This window comes from Pelodiscus sinensis, chromosome 1 (genome assembly GCF_052426305.1).
Source record: "Pelodiscus sinensis isolate ZL-2025 chromosome 1, ASM5242630v1, whole genome shotgun sequence".
In the NCBI taxonomy this organism is placed as follows: domain Eukaryota; kingdom Metazoa; phylum Chordata; order Testudines; family Trionychidae; genus Pelodiscus; species Pelodiscus sinensis.
In genome coordinates, this window is record NC_143052.1 from 197056058 (window position 1) to 197080121 (window position 24064).

General features: G+C 43.7%; 1 protein-coding gene across 2 annotated transcripts in view; it reads left to right on the top strand.

Annotated features, from left to right (window-relative positions):
* PWP2 (PWP2 small subunit processome component) overlaps nucleotides 1-24064 on the top strand; it is a 34491-nt gene that overhangs the window by 4669 nt on the left and 5758 nt on the right. For both annotated transcript variants that reach the window (XM_075912629.2, XM_075912638.2), the window contains exons 7-18: nucleotides 94-320; nucleotides 2066-2209; nucleotides 5571-5641; nucleotides 6682-6818; nucleotides 9407-9555; nucleotides 10774-10921; nucleotides 12986-13136; nucleotides 16490-16670; nucleotides 19607-19754; nucleotides 21080-21188; nucleotides 22932-22997; nucleotides 23610-23828. In XM_075912629.2, the coding sequence (XP_075768744.2) occupies nucleotides 94-320; nucleotides 2066-2209; nucleotides 5571-5641; nucleotides 6682-6818; nucleotides 9407-9555; nucleotides 10774-10921; nucleotides 12986-13136; nucleotides 16490-16670; nucleotides 19607-19754; nucleotides 21080-21188; nucleotides 22932-22997; nucleotides 23610-23828 (1750 nt within the window). The remainder of the gene's footprint in view (nucleotides 1-93; nucleotides 321-2065; nucleotides 2210-5570; nucleotides 5642-6681; nucleotides 6819-9406; nucleotides 9556-10773; nucleotides 10922-12985; nucleotides 13137-16489; nucleotides 16671-19606; nucleotides 19755-21079; nucleotides 21189-22931; nucleotides 22998-23609; nucleotides 23829-24064) is intronic.

The following is a 24064-nucleotide window of genomic DNA, read 5'->3' on the forward strand; positions in this document are numbered from 1 at the left end:
ATGATGGGCTGATATGCTGTTTAGTTCAGCTGATTATGATACCATAGGGTTGTATGATGTTCACAATAGATGTATGTGTGTTTTATACTCCAGCTATACACAGTTAGCCAGGATGGGGCTCTGTGTGTGTGGCAGTGTGATACAGAGCTGGACGGTCTAAAGCCCATGCCTCCCAAAGATAGAACTGAAGACAAAAATGAGTCAGTGAAAGACCTGGGTGAAGATTTTATTGAAGAACCCAAGGGTGAGGTGATTCGTGGAAAAGCCACTACAAATGAACAAGAAAGGAGAGAGAAAGTGAAATATTCACGTGCAGCAAAGTAGGTGATCTTTCAAAAATAACAGGGATCTGTCTGTCTGTCTCATAGACTTTAAGGTCAGAAGGGACCATTATGATCATCTAGTCTGACCCCCTGCACAGTGCAGGCCACAGAATCTCACCCACCCCTCCCAGAATAATCCTCTCACCTGTCTATCTAAATGTTTAAAAGATATAGCATAGATTCATTGCAATGGCTTCTGCTCACTTTGCATTAATTTACTCTGTTTTATTTGAAGCTAGTGGACAAATCTATCCAACTTTCAGTCATTAAATCTTGTTATTATTGCCTTCAATAGAACATCCTTTTGTCATTCCCTGAGCATGTGAATAGTGATTTATACAATTTGTGAGGAATAAATAGAAGATTTCCCTTCATTTGCTAAGGATTAAATCAGTGTTCTTTTGTTTTATGGCACAAAAGATTGCTTGCAAAGTTTACACTTTAAATTAAAAGCAGAGGAGATGTAAAGAGGTCCAAAGTGTGCCATCTTGCAGTAGCGTTCATAGATGTTTTGTTTCTGCTGCTGTGGAGCTATATTTCTGTGAAGAAATATGGGTTGACATCAAAGTACTGAATTTTGGTGCAGTGACATTAGCTTCTGATAGGTAGTAGATAACTTCAGCAGTTTGGGTGACCTTTCTGAAGGAGTGCTACATTTTCAAAAGCGACGAGGAGTCCTGTGGCACCTTATAGACTAACCGAAGTGTTGGAGCATAAGCTTTCGTGGGCAAAGAATCAATGGACACATCAGATATTAGGAATGGCAACATACAAAAACCTGTTGGGGAACACTTCAATCTCCCTGGACACACAATTGCAGATCTAAAGGTAGCCATCCTGCAGCAAAAAAACTTCAGGACCAGACTTCAAAGAGAAACTGCTGAGCTACAGTTCATCTTCAAGTTTGACATAATCAACTCAGGATTAAAGACTGTGAATGGCTTGCTAACTACAAAAGCTTCTCCTCTCTTGGAATTCACACCTCCAGATCAGCTACTAGAAGTGGGCCTCATCCTCCCTGATTGGCTCCACCTCGTCATCTCCAGCCTGATTCTGGCCTGCATATCTATACCTGCCTCTGGAAATTTCCACTACATGCATCTGACGAAGTGAGTCTTTGCCCACGAAAACTTATGCTCCAACACTTCGGTTAGTCTATAAGGTGCCACAGGACTCCTCGCTGCTTTTGTAGATTCAGACTAACACGGCTACCCCTCTGATACTTGACTACATTTTCAAATAAGACTTATTTTGTAGTGTGAAACAGTCTGGGGTATATTGTCCTATAGTGTAAGGAAATTTTTAAAATGGAATATGCAATTGTTGGATAACATTCGAACTTATGTTTATTTATCCCTGAGAGCCATCAAATACAAAACAGTCATAAGAGCTACAGAGTACCAAGAGTACAGTATTTAGCTCCTGTGCTTCAATTACTCATTTAGATTAATCTAAGAATTCAGGGATAGACACCTTAAGCATCTTTCATTGTGTATAATCATATGCAACTTCTGTTAAATCATGTTACTATAATTGCTGTGAATCCGAGTCCATGATGGGAGGAGTGGTTCAACTGGTGGAATAAGGCAAAATATAAAGAAAAGCAACTTGAAGAACTGTGTTTTATTGTTTTTTGTGGCACTACCTCCGAAGTACTTGCCATATATTGAATAGTCATTGCAAGAGTACATCTGTCATTCATCTTCACATTGTTTTTGTGGTGTATTATCTTTGGCATATAGGTACTTTTTCAACAAAGAAGGAGATTTTAATAACCTGACATCTGCGGCTTACCACAAGAAAACACATCTTCTAGTCACTGGTTTTGCTTCTGGAATTTTTCACCTTCATGAGCTTCCAGAGTTCAACCTCATCCATTCCTTAAGGTTAGTATAATTGTGCAAGCCCCATAGCAGATCATTGTGCCTAATAATGAAGGAAGAGTGTAATGGAATGACAGTCTTGAATAGTCTACTGGGTGTTGTAATTGTCGTTTCTGTCATAAATTGAAATTAGGAAGCCACACTGATTAAAGAGGAACATTAATCTTTGAAAGATTAAATGAAGCCATTTAATTGCACTTAATTGCTTTATTAAGGAGAGACATGATTTGAACCAGGAACTGAGTTCTAATCCCAGTCTTGACAGACCCTCTTTATGATTTTGAATTAGTTATTCACCAGCTGGGTCAGTTTCTATTTGTATAAGATGAGAATGCTACTTACCGGTAATTACTCATGCCATAAAGGTATTAATAAATAGCATGTGTAGAGTGCTTTCAAGACAAAATGATATACCAGATGAATATTTTTATATATTTAAATGGCTGCTATGTAGAATGGTGTGCTAAACTTAAAAGGGATTGTGTAAAGAATGAAAGCACAATTTCCATTTACAACAAAGTAGATTTTTTTCTAGACTATGGCAAATTTTAATCTTGTACCTCAAAGTAGCTCTTCACTCAAGTTCATAGTTGCTTTTTTAAAAATTCAAATTTGGGTTTTTTATTCCCATATTACATATTTGTTCCTTCTATCCCACGAGAAGTCTGAAAGATATCTGAAGAAATGATTCACAGCTAGCTCAACGCTGTCTTTTAATAAATAAAAGTTTTTTCAATTATTGAAATTTTCAAAGTTGATCATTTTTTAAGCAGTGTGGCAGTGTTTTTTGTCTGGGGTGAAATACATTTAGCGCATTTTAAAAAACACAAATTTCTTTACACATCACTTCAAATCGAGACTCATTTTAAAAAAAATTGATGGGGCTAAGGAGATTGTATTTGTTTAGTGATAGTCATTTTGTATTGATATGTTGTTGAGATCAGGAATGCTGACCAGCACCCAGTGACTAAGGGGTTAACTCAGGTACTTAGCAAAGGTGTGTGTGGATGGGGGCGGGAGGGTCAGGCAGTCAGTCAACAATAATGCAGGTAGGAATTTCAAACTGGAAAAGAGGGCTTCTTTCTCTCTCTCTCTCCTTTCTTTGAGAGCAGAGAACTTTCTCCCAGGTAATGAGGGAGATGGGAAACTCTTTCTCTCTTAAGGAACGGTCTTCTTGAAATGTGTAAGTTGGGAAAAGTTTAGATAGTCCTCAGGGTTTATTATTTTCCTTGTTTGGGGGTTTGGAAATCATGTCTGAGCTGGCTAATTGTTTTTCTCTTTTGTAACTAAGGATTACAGCCCAGGGACTTTCCCTGTGTGTGTATACAGGCAGTCCCCGACTTACGTGGATCCGACTTATGTCGGATCCCTAGATACGAACGGGGTGAGGCAACTCCCGCACATGCGCAGCAGCATTCCCGGGGCTCGCTCACCTGGGTCCTAGGATCCTCCTTCTCCTCGGGCCGGCTCCGACTGGGGTCCCGCAGAGCTGCCGGGCAGAGGAAAAGTGCCTCCCCACGCCCGCTGCCCCCCCCCCCACCCCCCTGCCAGCAACAGGCTGCCCCCTCTCCTGAGCAACAGGCTGCCGAACAGACAAAAGCAGCCTCTCCGCCCCTCCTCCCCCTATACATGCTGGGCTCCCTGGGCAAACAAAGACTCCACCAAAACAAACAAAGTGCTGGCCTTATTGTGTTAGCAAAAAAAGGACCCTCCTCCTAGAACCCTGGGTGGTGTGTGGAAATAAAGCTATTAGCTCAAAGCATGGTGCAGAGCTGTTTGGTATTTGATGAGTTACTCCTTTAGTCCTGAGTTTGTCACAGGGACAGAAATAGATGTGAAATCTTCTGAACAGGGGAACAGACAGCAAAACAAACATTAGAGGGGAGTTAACCTTTCCCTATGCTATCCAAAACTAAAAAAAATGTTTGGCTAGAGTTTCCCCTACAATATGTACCAGTTCCGACTTACATACAAATTCAACTTAAGAACAAACCTACAGTCCCTATCTTGTACGTAACCCGGGGACTGCCTGTATATATCAAATTGTGGCTCTTTCCACCTAGCCAATTTATTATGCTTGCAGCTGTAGTTTTGTTTTGATAATAAAAGTTTGGGCTTTTTTAAATTCTAATTAACTGGTATTGGTTGATTATTGTGTCCTTAGGACTAAGTGCCTAGTTACAAGAGCGGAGTCCATTGTTGTCTGTGCATTCCCTCTGTTTTTCCCAACTCGAAGCAAAATGGAGGTTGGGGCAGGAGGGAGAGCTTTACCTTAGGGAGGGGATTCCCAAGTGATCTCTTCCCTGATTTTCTTGAAATCACTTGGGTGGTGGCTGTGAAGAACCAGTCTTTTTTTTTCTTTTTGGATCTCAGGTGGACTGAGATTGAATAAGTTTGTCTCGGGGAATCACAGAGACAGGTTTAGCAGAGGTTATTCTGCTAGCCGGCCCCCCAGCACTGCACACATAGCGTCAGGTTGGGGGATTGAGCTGTGACAAATGTGCTCCAAGGCTAGAAATAATATTTAACGCTTGTGTAGCATTTTATATCTTCAAAATGTCATCTGGTCATTAACTGGAAAAAAAGAGGCAGATAAGAGTAGTATGCACTGATATTGTTTGTTCCTGCTAGCCCAGTCCCCAGAATTGTATTACTGGGAATAAGACACCTACTGCTCTCTGGTATAATATTCAGTTACCACAGTAATGGTCATGTAATAGCACATAATTGGCTGTGTTCTGTATATTGAGTATGATCAAGGAATGCTTTCAGCTACTGCTCCCTTGACTCTTAGGATCAAATTTGTCACTAGTATAAGCAGACCCAGATCCAGAGACTACAGTGGAATTTGCCGTCTTGTGGTAACAGGAACTTTGGCTCTCATGATCAAAATATGATACATTTTTCAGTTTAACATAGAATTAAATGTGAATCTCTCATTGCACCTTTTGCACTGCTCTAAAAGTGGCTCCATATATCCTTGATGTGTAAGCCCCAGGGCTGATCTAACTTAAGACAGTGCTGTGTAGGCAGTGTATTTTTGCTAGTTTCCTTTACAATTATTAGAGGATACTAGGGGGCTGCACTTGCTGCTTACTATGCTTGCCGACCCCCCTCTCTCTGGTGGCTTTCGCAGACGGAGAGTGTGAGAGAGTGATGATGTCATTCTGTTACCCAGCAGGAAAAGTTTTTTTTATATATAGAGAGAGATAATGTGTTCATTATTTCTGGTGTCATAGGAATGTGAAAATCAAAATCAAAGGACTTGTTTGAAAAGAGGAAATCAACCCCCTAATTTCTCAAATTGACTTTTTCCTTATTCTGTATCCTCAACTTATGTATTTCTTTGACATTTGTCAATTAGTATTTCAGACCAGAGAATTGCATCCATCTCTATGAACTGCACTGGTGACTGGATTGCTTTTGGATGTTCAGGTTTGTAGATCAAGGGACTTCTTTCTAAGGAAATATGTTGTAGGCCTGCAGGTGTGAAATCTTCTTGGTCCTGCCTGATTGCCACATTTTAAAGTTTTATTTATTTTATAGGCCCAACCCCATATCAGAGTACATTGCATACATGAATGTTTTTGTCCTTATAAAATGTGTCTGTAGGAGAATATTATTTCACAGATGAAAAAAAATGAAATACATAGATTTAGTGGTTTGCCTGAAGTCTGTGGCAGATCTTAGAATGGAATCTAAATCTCTTGATTCCCAGTTTAGTACCTGACTCATGAGACCATCTTCCTTCCAAAGGGAGGAGACCATAGCACCAGCCTGCGCATAGGTTGTACTGTTATAGAATACCTTCATTCTGGGTTTCCTCTCTTCCTGCATGTGTCTGCCTCCACAGATACAAATGTCATCATTCCTATAAGTGATGGATGACTGTACCAGTTAACCTCCTCCAATCCTGAACTGCAAATCTAGTCCATAGTCAGTCACATGCAAGCTAAACCCCTCTAAATGTATGTATCTGCGTTAATACCCTTTTCCATGTAACAGGAACAGCAGATTGGCTGCTTTTGATGAATATTAGTTCTTCTGTGGTTTATTCATGTTGATATACAGCTTTGATTCACTTAAAAAGGCAAGATTAAAAAAAGTCATGTGAAAAAACAATTTTTAAGCTTGTACATGTTTCATTTTTATTTTATTTTTTCTCTTTCTAGTGACTTTTAAAAATGTTTTTCCTCTTTTTTTGGCTGCTCATCAGTACACATATGTCTTGTGCCAATGACAGCTGTAGTATTGGCTTGGCCAAGAAATAAAATTGCCAAATCCTAACTGCGGGTGTTTAGAAAGTCTGTTGCCTTCATTTTGAAATTGCATTGTGCATCCTTTTAGGGTGAATGTACAGTGTGTTTATAGGCACGTGATTTTTTATAAATTGGAAGGATATTGTATGCAAGTATTATATAATATCTCCCATCACTGAATCAAAATTACTTATCTTTCTTCCATTGTATTTACAGGTCTTGGTCAGCTGCTGGTGTGGGAATGGCAAAGTGAGTCTTATGTGCTGAAGCAGCAGGGCCATTTCAACAGTATGGTCTCATTGGCATATTCTCCAGATGGGCAATACTTAGTTACTGGAGGAGATGATGGGAAAGTAAGTCAATCACAGTTATTAAAAACTCTTGGATCACAAAAGTATAGTAAACAGTGCAAATCTGAATACACCGTAGAGCCATGGTCATTCGATCATCATTGACTGGTCGATCGCGAGACCTCGACCAGTCAATCGTGAGGCGTCCTGTCTGCCCCGCGCTCATTTCCTTCCCACCCCTGGGAAGCCCCACTACTTACCTCAAGTGAAAAAGGAAGTAGTGTCAGTTTCCCGGAGATGGACAGCAGTCCCTCAACTTAGCGCCACTTCCGGCGATTCTGGAAGTGCGCTAGCTGCTCTGCCGGGTGTACTGCGGGAGGGAGCATCGGCTCCCTGCACCGCACAGGAGGGGTGAGTCAGCCCCGGGGGAGGCACGCAGGGGATTTCCCTGTGCCGGGGGGGTTGGCCCTGTGGCAGGCGCGTGTGGGGCTTCCCTGCATGGGGGGGGCTTGGCGTCAGGGCAAGCACGCGTGGGGCTTCCTGGGGGGGGGGGGGGCTTTGGCCCCGGGGCAGGCATGCGTGGGGCTTCCCTGCACCGCAGGAGGATCAGCCCCGGGGCAGGCGCGCACTGGTTTCCCTCGGGGGGGTGGAGGGGGGGGGAAGCAGGGGAGACTCTGCCTCCACTGGCACCCCACTCCCCAGCCCCCACTCCCCGAACTCTGTCCCTATTCCTGTCCCCACTCCCCAAACTCTGTCCCCACTGGTACTCTGTCCCCTGCTGCAGAACCCTGTCCTCTGCCCTCCCAGCACCCTGTTCCCTCTCCTCTGCCCCCACAAAACGTATAATTATAAATGCTTAATTTTAGATTTAAATAGCATGAATAAAAAACAGACCATTTATTTCATAACTATAAACGCATGATTTTAATTTTATATATCGCATAATTTAAAAATAAACTGTTTATCAGAGTGTGTAAGTAAGGGCTGGGGATAGCAAGTGATGGACAGGAGGAGAATAGAGAGGGCGGGGCTTCAAGGAGGGGGCAGGGCAGTAAATCTTCGCCTGTTCTGAGATTTAAAAAGTGATCTTGGGTGTTAAAAGTTTGGAGAACACTGCCGTAGAGAGCAGTGTTACTGTAACTCATAAATCATTTTTATCATCTAAAAATCATGTTTTTGGCCACGTTGCCTATATATATGTTTTGGAAGGTAGGAAACCATTTACTTTTCCAGTGCATCCACTTTCTGGTTTGTTATCTTGAGATGTTCTCGAGGGTTCTCCTGCTTGTATTACTTACAATTTTTAGCAATTAAGAACTTGATTTGGAACAGTTGCAGATATAATGCAGCATAAAGAAAGAAGTGGGCCTAATTGTGGGCTTGACAGTAGTGTCGCTAATACATATCCACATTAATACCCAAGTACAGATGGTGGATTAATACTGTACAAAGCCATTCTAACAGTTAGGGTTTACCAATCTCAGAATAAATAAAAAATAATTTTATAAAGAGATGCAATTCCTAAAGGATATTTTCTCAAATAGTTGCTGTTTTAAAAGAAAAATGAAAGCATCTCTTAGCTGAGATTTGTATTGAAGCTATAGATTAGTGAGAGAGCCTGGTTTTGGATTTTGAAGGGGGGTGTGTTTGTCTTTTCTAATTATAGTCTGCAGACTGTGTATATAACTGGAATAGATACATTCTGTCCTCCCCCCTGCTGTTATTTGGGTCTGGGAAAGAAAATAGCCCCACTGCCATCAATCAGATTTAGAGCTGAGTGGAAATGGGAATTCACAATCTGTGGGAAATTCTGAAACTTAAAAAATAAAAATTATGAAATGAGGAAAGATCAAATTTCCCACAGAAGGGGAATTCTGACATTTTGTTTAGAAAAAGTCAAAACAACAGTTTGATTTGATCTTTTCAAAAATATTTTTACTCTGCCTGGAGCTTTGGCTTCCCTGACCTAGGATAACAAAGGAGACTCTCACCCTGGTGGGGAGCAGGGAAATCATCGACTGGAAACAGTTTTTCAACAGAAAATTGAAAATTTCTTGCAAAATTGAAATCTATGGAAAATGTCATTTTTATATAAAGTGTCAGAAAATCATTCCAATGGAAAATTGTAAACCAGTTTTAATCAGACTTTCACCTGTGTGTTTCACTGAGATTTTACAAATAAAAGCCCTTGGCCTGCATTCCTCCCTTCCAAAGAGAACTCCCACTGACTGAATTGGGAGTGCTATCTGAGGGTGCGTCTACACAGCGCCCTAAATTTGAAATAAGATATGCAATTTGCGTTATGCAAATTGAGTATCTTATTTCGAATCGATTTTGAAATACCTTATTTTGAAATTTGGCACGTCTACTTCTATTTCAAAATAACGTGCTATTTTGAGACATCCCTTAGCCCTTGTGGGATGAGGGTTACTGGGATGCCGAAATAGCGTACCTTTTATTTTGAAAAATATTTTGAAATAATGGGCGGCTTGTGTAGATTAGCTATCTTGAAATAGCTATGCAATGTACCCTAAGTGAGCGAGGCATGCAGGACTGGGCTTTCGGTTAGAAGAAATAATGAAGCTATGCTGGAGCATTTTCTGGTGTGTTTACGATGCAGGATTTCTTAGAGGGCTTTTCTTGTTTTGCAGGTGAAAGTTTGGAACACCAGCAGCAGCTTCTGCTTTGTAACTTTTACAGAACATACCAGCAGCATCTCTGCTGTAACTTTTACCTCCACTGGTTATGTCGTTCTGAGTGCTTCCTTGGACGGAACAGTGCGAGCCTTTGATCTTCACAGGTAAATCCTCTTTAAGCCTTTCTGCATCACCCAATTTTGTCTAGAAACTTACTTATCAGGTTGTTTGCAGTTGGACTCTAGTTTATTGAAATGTCAAGCACTCAGCTCCAAGGCTTGATTGAGGACTATGGCTTCATTTTTTTTAATCTTGTGTATTCACTTCAAGTCTCTAAATCAGTGATGAGCAGTCTAAGCTAGTGAGTGGCCTTCCTTCATCAGTGTGCTGCAAGATTGTTGTAACCAAGGCGGCGTCCTGGGATAGGTTAGTTTTTGCTAACTCTGCTTGCATATCAAGAATTTGCCTGTTGTAATCCCTCTCTCTGGGGTATCTGGTATTGGCCACTGTTAGGAGACGGGATACTGGGCTAGATGGACCTTTGATCTTACCCAGTATGGCTGTTCTTATGTGAGGAGGATGAGGAGGACTGAACTGTAGTAGCACTTTGATTGGACACAGAAGGAGCGTATGGCTCTCATAGTCAATGATTTGTCCAATCAGCACACACCTCACTTAAAGTACCTTTGACATTTCCCAGCAGGGAAAGCTCACAGAGCTGCAAGGGAATCCCAAGAAGCGCAGGGATCAGCTCTGCCTTCCCACAGCACTGCACTGTCAACAGAGGAGAAATGTCGACAATGGGAGGCAGAAAAACTGGTTTCAACGTTTTTCACTTTTGCACGTCGACAGCCCTTTTGTTGCCAAACCTTCCCTGTGTAGATGTAGCCTCAGCAAAGGAAACTTCTAAAAGAAATGAACATATTGTTGCTGATCATTCAGCAAAGGTGTGTGTTTAAAGACACATGAGCTATCCATTATTTACATATGTATATGTAAAAGAAACAAGCATCTTCAAACAAGAATATAGATATTTTTTGGATTTTTTTGGAGATTAAAAATAGCATCTTAGCACGTTCCCCAGATTCTGCAGTACAGAGGTCCCTGAGTTATTTTCAAACTTATTCATATGAGACAGTCATGTGTAACTCTGCTGATAGAACAAAAATGTCCTTTTCGAATGTCTGTTTTAATTTCTGTATGTAGTAGCTTTGTTAAATGTACTCCAGATTTAAATTCTTACACTTCTTGGTTTAAAATGCTATTTTTAAAAAAATACAAAATATTGAAGTGTGAAATATAAAAATTGAATTAATATAGTCTTAATTATTTAAGATGTAGTTAACATTTTTTACATCATATTTTTGTATTGTTTACAACAGATACCGCAATTTTCGCACCTTCACTTCTCCACGACCATCCCAGTTCTCTTGCTTAGCGGTGGATTCCAGTGGTGAGATTATTTCAGCTGGTTCTCAGGACTCGTTTGACATATTTGTCTGGTCAATGCAGAGTGGCAGACTGTTAGACGTAAGGAACTGAGATTGTTCTAGAGCACTCACATTTAACATAGAAAGCGCTGTGGTTATGTTAAATGTATTTTTGGATTAGTTGGTTCTGTCTGAGGCTTATGATCTAGTATTCATTTGCTGAGTAGGAGCTGATGCTATCTTTCTAATCCCTATTAGCCTCCCCACTCCAGGCAGACTATAATGTGGTACTTCTGGACCATGTTATGTTTATGACAGGAGCTCGCCAGCCACGTGGAACCGCACGCTGTGCATCTGCAGACCGCGCTGCGCGGCTGCGCCAGGCTAAAATCTACTCGCCACAGGCGAGTAGATTACATTAATTGTCGAGCCCTGTTTATGACTGTGGGGAAAGGGTTAATTTTCAGCATTCTTGAGAGGCTGCCTGTAAGAACAACCTAGGAGGGAGCTACCGGACCTTTCTAGCTTCTGGATGAGCACAAATGGCTTCTGATTGAAAGGAAAGAGGGAAGATGCATGCAACCTGAAAATGGACTGATGGACTACATTAAAGTGTGTTAGCAGTTGAGAAACCTTCTCCTCTCCATCTCCACCGTCATGCTTGGGACAAAACTTCCCCCGTGTTGTCCACTTCGTGTAATGTCAAAATTGTAGGGAGAGTCTCATGACTAGAATTAAACACCAGAGCTGGATTTTACCATGCTGAATGGCAGGCTAGAAGCAATAGAAGTGAAGAAACTTGTGGTTTTCATGAAAATGTTTGGGGTTAAATGCCCCTTTCTCCACTGTTGTGGCTTTAAGATCCTGGATGCTCCTGAAAGATTAGTTACTTATGGAAATACATGACTGTGTAGGGGGATGTTCACCACCTCCATGCCTTCCATTGGCTTATTGGGCATGGGTATGATCATGCCTTAAACATTCACACAAATGTGAAAGCAAATTAGATGAAGTGCACCCTTGTAGCCAATAATGCTAACGGCATATTGGGATGCATTAGTAGTATTGCCAGCTGATCTAGGGAAGTGATAATTCCCCTTTATTTGGCACTGGTGAGGCCACATTGGAGCATTGTGTCCAATTCTCCCCACCCCCAATTACAGAAAGGAGGCGGACACATTGGCAAAAAAAAAAAAATGATTGGGGGCTGGAGCACATGGCTTACGAAGGAAAGCTGAGGAATTGGACTTACTTAGTCTACGGAACAAAAGAGTGAGAGGGGATTTGATAGCAGCCTTCAACTTCCTGAAGGGAGGTTCCAAAGAGGATAGAGAGAGGCTGTTCGCAGTAGTGACGGATGGCAGAACAAGGAGCAATGGTCTCAGGTTACAGTGGGGGAGGTCTAGGTTGGACATTAGGAAAAACTGTTTCAGTAGGCTGATGGTGAAGTACTGGAATGGGTTACCAAGGGAGGGTGGTGGAATCTAGATCCCTAGATGGCTTGACAAAGCCCTGGCTGGGATGATGTAGATGGGATTGATTCAGTTCCTCTGGCTAGTTAGTAATACATTCAAAAAATCCATTATATCCCTGAATTCTAAGTTGATCCTCTTTTAACAAGAAAGCGAGGGCTATGGCATTCTGTTATCTAGTTTCTATTTCCTGTCCTTTAAGATTCAAAGGAAGTGTAAAAATCTGCCCAGTGACCTAGATCCTCACTGCTGTTCCACATTCTTCTACACTCAACCCCCTTGGTGAGCCCCTACCACCTTCACTTGGACCAATTGCAGAGTCCCATTGGCTCCTGCACATTGAACTCCACCAACGAGCTCCTATGCATCTGGATCCCCCCACCTGTGAGCTGCCCGTACCTAGATTGCTTCACACAGAATCCTTTCACCCCACAACTAAGCCCCTCCACACTTGGATCCTGTTGGGCTGAGTCTGCCTGGTGTGCCTGGCATGGGGCTCCTGTCCTGAGCTGCTTTACCTACTACTCCCGAGGGAATTCTTCTGTTGAGAAAATAATATGCTCCTTAATATAGGTACTAAGAGTGTCTATAGCCAGTGGACATAATCACAGTTTTTGGAACATGATTATCTGCTGAACTCAGGCTTGTTACATTATTCCATATTATTTTTTTTTTCTTTCTTTCTCCATTAGGTTATATCAGGCCATGAAGGCCCCATCAGTAGTCTGTGTTTTAACCCAATGAGGAGTATCTTAGCTAGCGCATCTTGGGATAAAACAGTCAAACTCTGGGATATGTTTGATAGCTGGAGAACGAAGGAGACACTAACACTGAATTCAGATGGTAAACTTCATTTACTTCTATCTAACTTGCCATGCAGATGCAGTTCTGAATGAACTGTGGTGTTCTATAGATATTCTCAATATATTTTTGATAGATGTTGAGTTTAGGCAGCATTTAGTCTTGGAATTTTCTGTACTGCACACAGAGAATTCATGTCCTGTGCAGATTTCTTTGCTTTCTCACAGAAAAATGACTTTCTGATGGGAAGCAAAGGGAAGTGATAAGAGCAGTCAGGTGCTCCTCCCCAACAACATGGGCATGTTATTTAAAGTGCCTGGAGCAGCCAGTGAAGAGAGAAATCACTGAAGGAGTGGGTGAGGCTTGGGAACATCCTGGACTGTGCCAGAGCAGATTCAATCCTCACCCATCCAACCCTTGTCTATCTGGATTCCCCATGCCCAGAACCTCCTGCTGAACCTGAACCCTCATACTCAGAACCCGTCACCAAGCCTTATACCTTGAATCCTCCTCCCCATCCAGCCCAGGTCTCCTACCCTGACTCCAGCTCAGCTGCTAGTCCCAACTGGGATGGGGGAGGAATGCATTTCCCTTGCATGGAGCAGCCAGTTTAGAGCCACCCCCAAAAACTTCCCTTGGTGCTGCATACCCTTCTCCCTGCTTCTTGTCCCTATTGTTCCTCAGCTGCGTGGAGAGGAGGTCACTGTACAGGTAGCTGCTCCCTGTGCATCCGGATACCTCATACCTAGACTCCCCACCTAAGTTCCCTCTCAGGTGTGTGCCTGTTCACAAAAAGTTCTAAGCCCACGCACCTCCTTCAGCTCTGGTGGCCGCCACATGGCTTTGATGGTGAGGCTGCATGACAGGCGGCTGCCCCTTGAGCTGGAGCCGAGCCTCTGTGAGGCTGTTTTGGGTCCAGCTCCGGTGGCTGGGGCCAGAGCCATGTGGTGGGTGGCTGCTCCCTCATTTTCTTTTGTTGCTTTTTTAATTATTCATATAAAGCTTGCATGCTAATGAATGACTGTGATGCAGTCTAATGCACTTTGTCACCGTGACTTCCTGCAGGTAGCATGCGTCTGTACAGCCAGTGAACACAGAGCTGTGTGGGGTGGGAAGGAAAGGGCGGGACTGAAGACCCAAGACTGTTGTTAATCAGAGCGTCAGACGTGTGCAGCAGTAACACATGCCAGCTTTGCTGCAGGCTGGGATTTCAGATGCTTTTCCGTCATGAATGTTTCCAAGGCAGAAATGGAATAAAGCTAGTTGTGGGGGAGAAGAAGGGGGGGAAAGGCTTTACATATGCTGCCCCTTGCTGGAAGAGACTGGGATAGTGTGAGGTTGGGCATGGGGCATAGGACCTGGTGCTGTTGGATCCATGCTGTAGAACGAGTAGATGTGGTAATTGGTACCATGCTAGTTACACAACATTGTGCCAGCGGCACCACTGGTGCTCCACAGCGAGGGACCAGAGCTCCATAGTGCCAGACAGTACAGACCCAGGACAAAAAGCCAGCCCTGCCAGCAAGGGTTCCCAAAATACTCCTATGTCCCCGATCCTTCCACAGTGAGATAGGCGCTGGTAGAAAGGAGGGGCCAATGGGTAGGGTGCTGCCGTCGGACTTTGCAGACAGTGGTATGGGGTAAGGATGTAAACAAGTATTTGACTAGCTGACTACCTGATAAGCAGGAACTCTAGCACTATCGACTACTTGCTCATTTCCCACCCCCCACACTCCTGCCACTCTACACTATTAAAGGGATAGGAAGCCGGCGCAAGAGGTTGCTGGCTGTCTCCCTGGTCCCAGGTCTCAGCACAATTCCCCCGCCCCACTTCTGCTCTGCATTTTTAAAGGGACAGGGAAGCCGGTGCAAGTGCTGAGACCCGGTACCCAGCTTCTCTGTCCCTTTTAAAAATGCAGAGGCAGTGGGAGTGGGGTGTGTGCCGGGACTAAGGATTCTCTTGTGCCGTCTTCCCATCCCTTTAATAGTGCAGAGTGGCAGCGGGGACTTGTGCGGAGACCTGGCGTGAGCTGGGAGTGAGCGCTGAAACTGCCCTTCCTTATTGACTAATCGAGTAGTAGCCAACTAACCACTACTTAACACCCCTAGTATGGGGGTGAGTCACTTAGTCTCTAATTCCCCTGTGTACAGTTGTGAGGCCACATGCATTCGCCATTGTGAGGTGGTCAGATATTGGAGTGAAGGAGGGTGAGGTGAGTTCATTGGTAGGCAGACTGCATGTGTCCCAGTGAGGTTAGGGGAGTGCCATTAACACAGGCCTTGTAAACCTGAGCTCTGATGCCTTCAGGAAGGAGTCATGCTTCCTTCAGTTGGTGCAGCTTCTCCTTCACCTGGCTGTGGGTCTCTCACCATGTGCTCCTCACATTGGACCTAGCTAGCCCCTACCTCATGCCTTGCCCCCTATTTGTCCCCATGTGCCTGGGAGGGGGAGGCGGGCGGGCAAAGAATAGCTACAGCACAGCGTTAATTATCCCATAACATAGATGTCTAAGATATTTGTCAGCAACTGGTGGGTGCAACGGTGGCACACATTTGAATGAGTGCACATGACCTCAATATTGGTGCACATGACACAATTCACTCCACTCATGGATCGAAAAATCTTAAAGGGAACACTGGTCCCCGCCCCATCCCCCAGCATCTGTATCTGCATCCCATTAGCAGCTTCTAGTACTAGACCACCTGCCGTGCCCCATGGAACCCCCCTCAACAAGCTCCTATGCATCCAGATTCCCCCCACTGCTGAGCTGCCCATACCCACATTGCCTCATACAGAATCCTTTCAACCCACACCTGGATACCCTCTCGACTTGGACCCCTGTTGGGTTGAGAGAATTCTTCACCAAAATATTATAAATTTCTGTCCCTCCCGCCTCCCAAAATAAAAGTTCTGCACACATTCTAACATTCTGCAAATGGTATTTGTTGATAAATAAAGGCAGAGGCTCCAGCATTGCAGTAGGGAGTACAGGCCACTGCCTGCATGAAGGTAGGAGATATCCCTGTGGCCCAGCCCCTTCTCCTCAGACACAGACCTTGGACAGACTTGACCATTGAGCTGTGCCAGAGTTGGATGCTGCCCCAATGCTAAGTCTGTGTTCTGAGGGGTGAAAGGACAAGGGGCTGAGCAGCAGGGTGATATCTCCCATCTTCATGCAGTCAGTGGCCTGTGATCTACATTGCCGCACCAGAGTCGCTGCATTTATTTACTGACAAAATTTGCAGAATTTTAAAATATTCGTGTTAGCTCCCAGGTTTTAGTCAGCTCAGAATTGCATTTTGTTATAAAAATGTGAATGTATCCTTTATTATAGTCCAAAAAAAGTGTGTTAAGACTGGAATATATTTTTATTCATCAACCAAATTCTCTGCAGTTCTTGCTGTTGCTTTCCGCCCTGATGGCAATGAGCTTGCAGTTGCTGCCTTGAATGGAGAGATATCTTTCTGGGATCATGAAAATGCAGTGCAGACGGGATCAATTGAAGGAAGACACGATCTTCAGATGGGAAGAAAAGAGTTAGACAAAATAACAGCCAAACAAAGTGCTAAAGCAAAGTAAGTAAAATATTCGGGTAGCAACGACAAGAAATTGACAGTGCTCATTTGCTCCTATGAATATTCCTCTTAGCTTTAAGTGAGAATTTCAGAATTTAGCTGAATATCTTGAGTCTGAGATGGTTTTAATAACTTGAATATCTTGTGACTGAATGTGCTGCCCACTAATTTCAAACCTTTTTTTCCTGATATCTTCTTCATATGTCATTGTCACTTACACATCTAATCCTGATCAAATTCTGTCACCTAACCTTAATTCATTTATAGCCTATTAAATCTTTTGTGTCATGCTGTGCATCATTTAGCAGTGTCAGTTAAAAGCAGACAATTGCATTTTTGTGGATATCTGGTATATAGCAGGTGATTCATTTCAGAACATGTAATAGGAGCTCCTGCTGACTTCATTATCCAGACAATGTGCCTCCTGAATGCATTAGTAATAGTCACATTTTTTTAAAAAAAGACAAACAGTAAGTACACTTGCTATTGGAATGCCTCTGATAAGCAGTCTTTCTTCTCACCCCCCAAAATGGAGGCAGCTCTATTAAAAATATATAACTTTTAGTTATGAATTCCAATCAGCTGCTGTCTTCAAAACAGAGCTCATCATTTAATACTCATTTTTTTCTGTCTCTTCTGAATCACCTTGATCCCAGGTAAGACCAGACCTTTGGGAAGAAAGCAAATCATCTGTAGTGGATATTTGTCTCATATATGGCTTACTGCTCACTCATGTTGATGCACATCCATGCAGTAAGCATAGTTGCAGGAGTGTATGTTAGTGATGGGTTGTTGAGTAGGGATGTAAATTCCCATTAAGAATGTCAACCGGTTAAACCATTTTAATCATTTAACCAGTTAACCAAGGGCTACTACAAAGCAGCTTGGGATTCTGTGGTGGGGACTGCTACCAGAGGTCCTGCCAACTAGCCTGCCATGAAAGGGGGGGGCTTCTGCAAGCCTGGGTGGGGAGCTACTTCTGTCCTTGGTTAACTGGTTACCTCGGTAAGCCTATCAAGAAAGCTAATGTTTACCAGATAACTAGTTAAACTTTTACATCTCTGGTGTCGAACAGAGACTGGTTTGTCTTGGGATTTATGTTTAATGAGGTAAGAAAGGTGAGCTAGATGGAAAAGCCCAGGATAATTGTTTTGCTGTTGACATGACATGGCTGCATTACAAGTGGTAATAATATTTAGCATTTACATCTTCAGAACCCAATACAAATATTAAATAATCCTCAGAATACCTAATGAGGTAAGGAAGTACACCGACAAATCTTTTGAAATTTCCAAAGTGATAATTCACAATACAGGCAGTCCCCGGGTTACGTACAAGATAGGGACTGTAGGTTTGTTCTTAAGTTGAATCTGTATGTAAGTCGGAACTGGCCAGTTCTGACTTACATACAGAATCAACTTAAGAACCCCAGGCGTCCCCAAGTCAGCTGCTGCTGAAACTGATCAGCAGCTGATTCCAGGAAGCCCGGGGCAGAGCAACTCTGCCTGGGGCTTCCTGTAGTCAGCGCTGGTCAGTTTCAGCAGAAGCTGACTTGGGGACGCCTGGGGCAGAGCAGCTGGGGTGCTACTGGACCAACCCAGCAGCACCCCATCTGCTCTGCCCCAGACGTCCTGATTCAGCCGCTGCTGAAACTGACCAGCAGCGGCTGAATCAGGACCTGGGGCAGAGCAGCTGGGGTGCTGCCGGGTTGGTCCAGTAGTGCCCACGGGCGCTGCAGGACCAATCGGCAGCGCCCCAGCTGCTCTGCCCCAGAGTCCAAAACAAAAGCCTGGTCTGCTGGGGGAGGGGGGGGGGGCACACTAGCTGCGCCCCCTCCCCCCAGCAGACCAGGGACACGGGGAGCAGAGCCGCAGCGGCAGCGGGGTCCCGCGCCTCAGAGGCTTTGCCAGAGCAAAGCCTCAGAGGCGCGGGGAACCGCCGCTGCTGCCGCTCCAGTCTGGATGCCTGTGGTCTGCTGGGGACGGTCCCCAGCAGACCACAGGCACCCGGACTGAAGCCGCAGCCGCGGGGGGGTCCCGCGCCTCTGAGGCTTTGCCAGTGCAAAGCCTCAGAGGCGCGGGACCCCCCCGCGGCTGCGGCTTCAGTCCGGGTCCTTGTGGTCGTGAAACCAGGCTTACCTGTGTCGATGAAGAAAGGCTTCTTTGTCGGGGCATCGCGTCCAGACTCCCCCGATCTGCCGACAAACAGCTGATCGGCAGATCGGGGCAGCCATTTAAATTTAAATGAAGCCGCGATTATTTTAATCGCGGCTTCATTTCCCTCTTCCGATCTCGCTAATCTACATGCCTCCGTCGAAGGAGGCATGTAGTCTAGACACACCCTTGGAGAATGGCAGCTGCTCGACAGGAGCCCACTGTGAAGGCGAAGGCAAAGCCGCTGTCAGCAGCAGCAGTGCAGAAGTAAGAATGGTGTACTACTGGCACCCTTACTTCTGCACTGTTGCTATCTGCAGAGCTAGGCCCTCAGTCAGCAGTGCCCCTCTCTGGCCACCCAGTCTTGAAAGTAGCAGAACAGAAGTAAGGGTGGTATTGCCACCCTCACTTCTGAACTGCTGCTGGCAGTGCTCTGCTTTCAGAGCTGGGTGCCAGGTCAACAGCCGTTGCTTTCCAACCATCCAGCTCTGAAGGCAGTGCAGAAGTAAGAGCAGTAATACTGTGACCCCACTGCAGCTTCCTTTTAGGGCAGGACCTCAGTTTGAGCAATCCTGGTCTTCCCTATGAAATCTGCATAGTATAAGTTAAAAGCACACAAAACACCAGATTTCACAGGGGAAGACCAAATTTAATGGTCTGTGATGTGTTTTTGTGGCCATGAATTTGGTATGGCTGTTAATTGTTTTTACATTGTATTAGTATTGAATGTTTGCTCAAAGTTCGGAAGTAGAAGTGAAATTATTCATTATATATTTTTTTCAGATCTTTCACTACTCTGTGTTATTCAGCTGATGGACAGTCTATTCTGGCAGGTGGATTATCAAAGTTTGTCTGTATTTATCATGTGAAGGAACAGATTCTTATGAAGAAATTTGAAATCTCATGTAATCTTTCCTTAGATGCAATGGAAGTAAGTGACTATCTCAGTTTGTTTTGTTGAATATTTTAAAGACTGTTTGGTTCTGGGACAGTGTATGGTAAGTGAGGTTTGCAATATGCATGTTTTTGTTTGTTCATTTTGTTGGTATTGAGTAGGAGACACACACACAGGTGGAACCACCAAAAGAAGGAATAAAATCATGTAACTGCTAAATTATAAGAAATCCCAAAGCAGCCAGAGTACTTGGTCTTGAAAGTACAGATTTCTTGACAATAAATGATAGTAAAGTCAACTTTCAGTAACATTGCATTTGAAGAGTGTGAGATTTTAAAATTACTGATAATCTTGTACTGAATAATTTTCTTTGTTCACAACATACTTGTGCCAAAGAATGGATGCAGCATTGGAGAAGGGGCACAAGAGTTAGAATTATGAATGTAATCTGACAGCTTCATCAAATGCAGGTTTTAAGTTCATTTAAAAGTAACTACAGTATAGCAATATCTTCCATCACTAACTACAGTATAGAAATATCTTCCATCACTATTCCCATCTTGTTCTTGATTGTTACTTCTTATTATCTGTACTTTCGTTTGTCCTGGCTACTCTCTGAGCAGAGCTGACTTGGACTTTTATGAAATCCGTTAATGATCACTTCAAAATCAAGAAGAGGTTGTTGTAAGAGAACCTGAGGTACACTCCCTCCCTCTCTCACAGTGGCTGAGCATTGACCCCAGAGTAGCGCAAACTTCAGTTTCTTCCAGGAATTGGAGGAGACACTTAGATACAAGTACAGGTTGAACCTCTCTAGTCCAGCAACATCTGTAGTCCAGCATAATTTTAGTTAGCTGGATGTCCACTTATCATGGGTGCGGCCAAGTTTCCAGCAGTCCCATAAAGTTTGTTTACAGCCACCAGTCCTGGCTCTCAGTGTTCTGTGCTGTTGTTTAGCTCTAATTTACCCCTAAATGGCCTCTAAGAGCCCATTAAGCAGTGGAGGTGTTGGTAATGCTTCTAGACAATATTGACCTCCCGTGGTTTGGCAAATTCTCTAGTTCAGCACCAGTCAGGTCCTGAGGGTGCTGGACTAGAAAGGTTCAACCTGTACAAAGCAATAACCAACTACGCTAGCCCCTTAAATGTTTGTGAATTAGTTCAGAGCTGCCTCTGTATGTTACTTGTTCCCTCACTTTTTACATTAGGCTACCCTCTTACCCGTGTTCACATCCCCCAAGAGTTGGGTTCTAGCCCACAGTTTGGGGACCTCTGCTATACATGTATTCTTCAGATACAGAGAATTATGTGATGTTGGAGAGAACTAGTATTATAGCAAATGGAATATGAATATTTTTCAGGAGTATTTGGATCGTAGGAAGATGACTGAATTTGGAAGCATGGCGCTGATTGATGAAGGGACTGGGGATGAGGATGGTGTTGCCATTGCTCTTCCAGGTGTAAAGCGAGGTAAGTTCAGTTGTTAACCCCATAGTTAGTTAATTACATTGCTTTTTGCCATTGGCTCCATGGGATAAAAAACCTTCCACCCCGGTCAGTAGGAGATGGAAAAGGGGTAATACTATTAGATGTGTCCTGCCAAAATTGTTAGTTTTACATTTGCACACTGTTTTCAGTACATAAGAACATAACATAAGAACGGCCGTACTGGGTCAGACCAAAGGTCCATCTAGCCCAGTATCCTGTCTACCGACAGTGGTCAGCACCAGGTGCCCCAGAGAGGGTTGACCGAAGACAATAATCAAGCGATTTGTCTCCTGCAATCCCTCTCCAGCCTCTGACAAACAGAGGCCAAGGACACCATTTTATCCCCTGGCTAATAGCCTTTTATGGACCTAACCTCCATGAATTTAGCCAGCTTCTCTTTAAACTCTATTATAGTCCTAGCCTTCACCGCCTCCTCTGGCAAGGAGTTCCACAGGTTGACAACACGCTGTGTGAAGAAGAACTTCCTTTTATTAGTTTTAAACCTGCTACCCATTAATTTCATTTGGTGTCCTCTAGTTCTTCTATTATGGGAACTAATAAATAACTTTTCTTTATCAGCCCTCTCCACACCACTCATGATTTTATAGACCTCTATCATATCCCCCCTCAGTCTCCTCTTTTCTAAACTGAAAAGTCCCAGTCTCTTTAGCCTCTCCTCATATGGGACCCGTTCCAAACCCCTAATCATTTTAGTTGCCCTTTTCTGAACCCTTTCCAAGGCCAAAATATCTTTTTTGAGGTGAGGAGACCACATCTGTAAGTGACATGTTGTTGAATATTTTTTCACAGAGGTAATAGGAAAGAGATGTACTGTAGCCTAGTGATAAAACATAAGACTGGCTCTCAGACTTAAGTTCCTGGCTCTGCCATTGACCTGCTTTATGACCTTGGGCATGTCATTTTTCCTCCCTCTGGTTCTCCATCTACACTTTTTGTCTTGTAATTGTAAGTTCATCAGAGCAGGGGCTGTCTCTGTGTGGAGCATCTAGCACATCAGGGTCCCATTCACAGTTGAGGCCTCTGGAGACTGTTGCAATACAAGATGAATGATTACATTTGCGTGTGTGGTGAACATCATGTCCAAAGTGGCACTTTGCTCATGTTTGAGATCAGAGTAACAGGATAAGAAAAATAGAAAAGTTACTTTGAGCTGAAAGTAAATGTGATTCCTCAGGATTTGTTTAAAGTAATTTGTTGGTATCTCTCATGTTTGCCTGTTGTGCAGTAGTTCAGCATTCCTTTGTCAGAGTTGTGTCTAATGATGACAGTAATTCCAGGGGGAGGATTCATGTCTGCCTTGTGAAAATTTAGTTCAGGGGTGGGGAACCAAAGGTGTGGGTTCCAGATGGGGCTCCCAGCTTGCTTAGATTTGGCTTTCAAGGCTCAGGGCCCCTCCTCCCCACATGGGGAGCCCTTGATGGCATGCCAACCCCTCAGCTGTCCCACCCTGGGGCTGGAGCACACAAAAGCCACTAGCATGGGTCCGCCTAGGTTCTGGTGTGCAAAGGGAACATGGGGAGTGTCTTTCTCCTTCAGTCAGGGGCCGCATCAGTGAGGGGATTGTTTTTTGTTTTATTTTCTTCTCACTTGTGTGCACCCCCCAACTGATTTTTCTGTGGGTCAGTGGCCCCTGACCCAAAAAAGGTTCCCCAACCCTTATTTAGTTGGATGTGTTGATGACTTGCTTCTCATTTCTTATTTCAGGTGACATGAGTTCTCGGCACTTTAAACCAGAGATAAGAGTAACATGCCTACGTTTCTCTCCTACTGGTAGGTGTGAACAGTAAATGTAGTTTATCAATATTGTCGATGCCCCCATTCCTACCCTGCTCACACAACCCGCAGAAAGAATGAGTGGTGGGTGAGAACTGCCAGGTGTGAACCTCTAATTTCTGTGTCAATCGTTCAAATTCACCCCAGATTTAGGGTGACAGGAACACATTGTCATGTGGTGATTCTCTAGAGGGTTATGGGAATTGAGTTGGCCTCAATCCAGTCACCCAAAACACCAAGCAGAAACCACATTAATTATTAATTAATATTGTCATATTTCCCCCTTATTGGCATTCTGTGCAGAGGCACTGGTTTCTTGTCCTTAGAGGTGATCCTTCAGAACATGTTACAATGCTGTTTATCAGGCTTATTGTTGCCAGTGTTATTCCTACGCTCTGAATAACCAGAAGATTTAAGTTCATAGTGCTGTCAAGCAGGCACCTTTCACAGACAGTGTTTTATCAATCCAACCATGCAGTGTTGAGAGACCACCTCTTCCCAAATCACTTTCTCTGTCTAAGCAAACAGAACTGTCTTTATGTTTATCACTGCTCCACAGAAAAAAACAAGCATGTTGTGTTTAAATATCAACTGCCGCTTCTCTTTCAGGGCGAAGCTGGGCAGCTACCACCACAGAAGGCCTTCTCATCTACTCATTAGACTCTGGACTGATCTTTGATCCATTTGAGCTGGACATTGACATCACACCTACCAGTGTGCACAAAGTGCTAAGTCAGAAGGAGTACACCAAGGCCATTGTCATGGCCTTCCGGCTGAATGAGAAGAAATTAATTCAGGAGGTCATAGAAACTATACCGTGTAAGGAAGGTAAGAAGGGCTCCCCCTACAGTTGAATTAAGCAAATTTGAGACCTGGATTCTTTTGAGCTGAAGTCTGAGGGCAGAGTGTAGCCCTTAAACTTTCTTTTATTACCAAACATTGTATAATGCAGCAAGCCTACTGCTTGTTTATGAAAGGTTGTATTAATTCTGGACACTAGTCCTTTCTACCTCAGTCCTGATGTGTCTAAAGAGGAAGAGGGTGAGAATCTTGCAGCTGAAAGT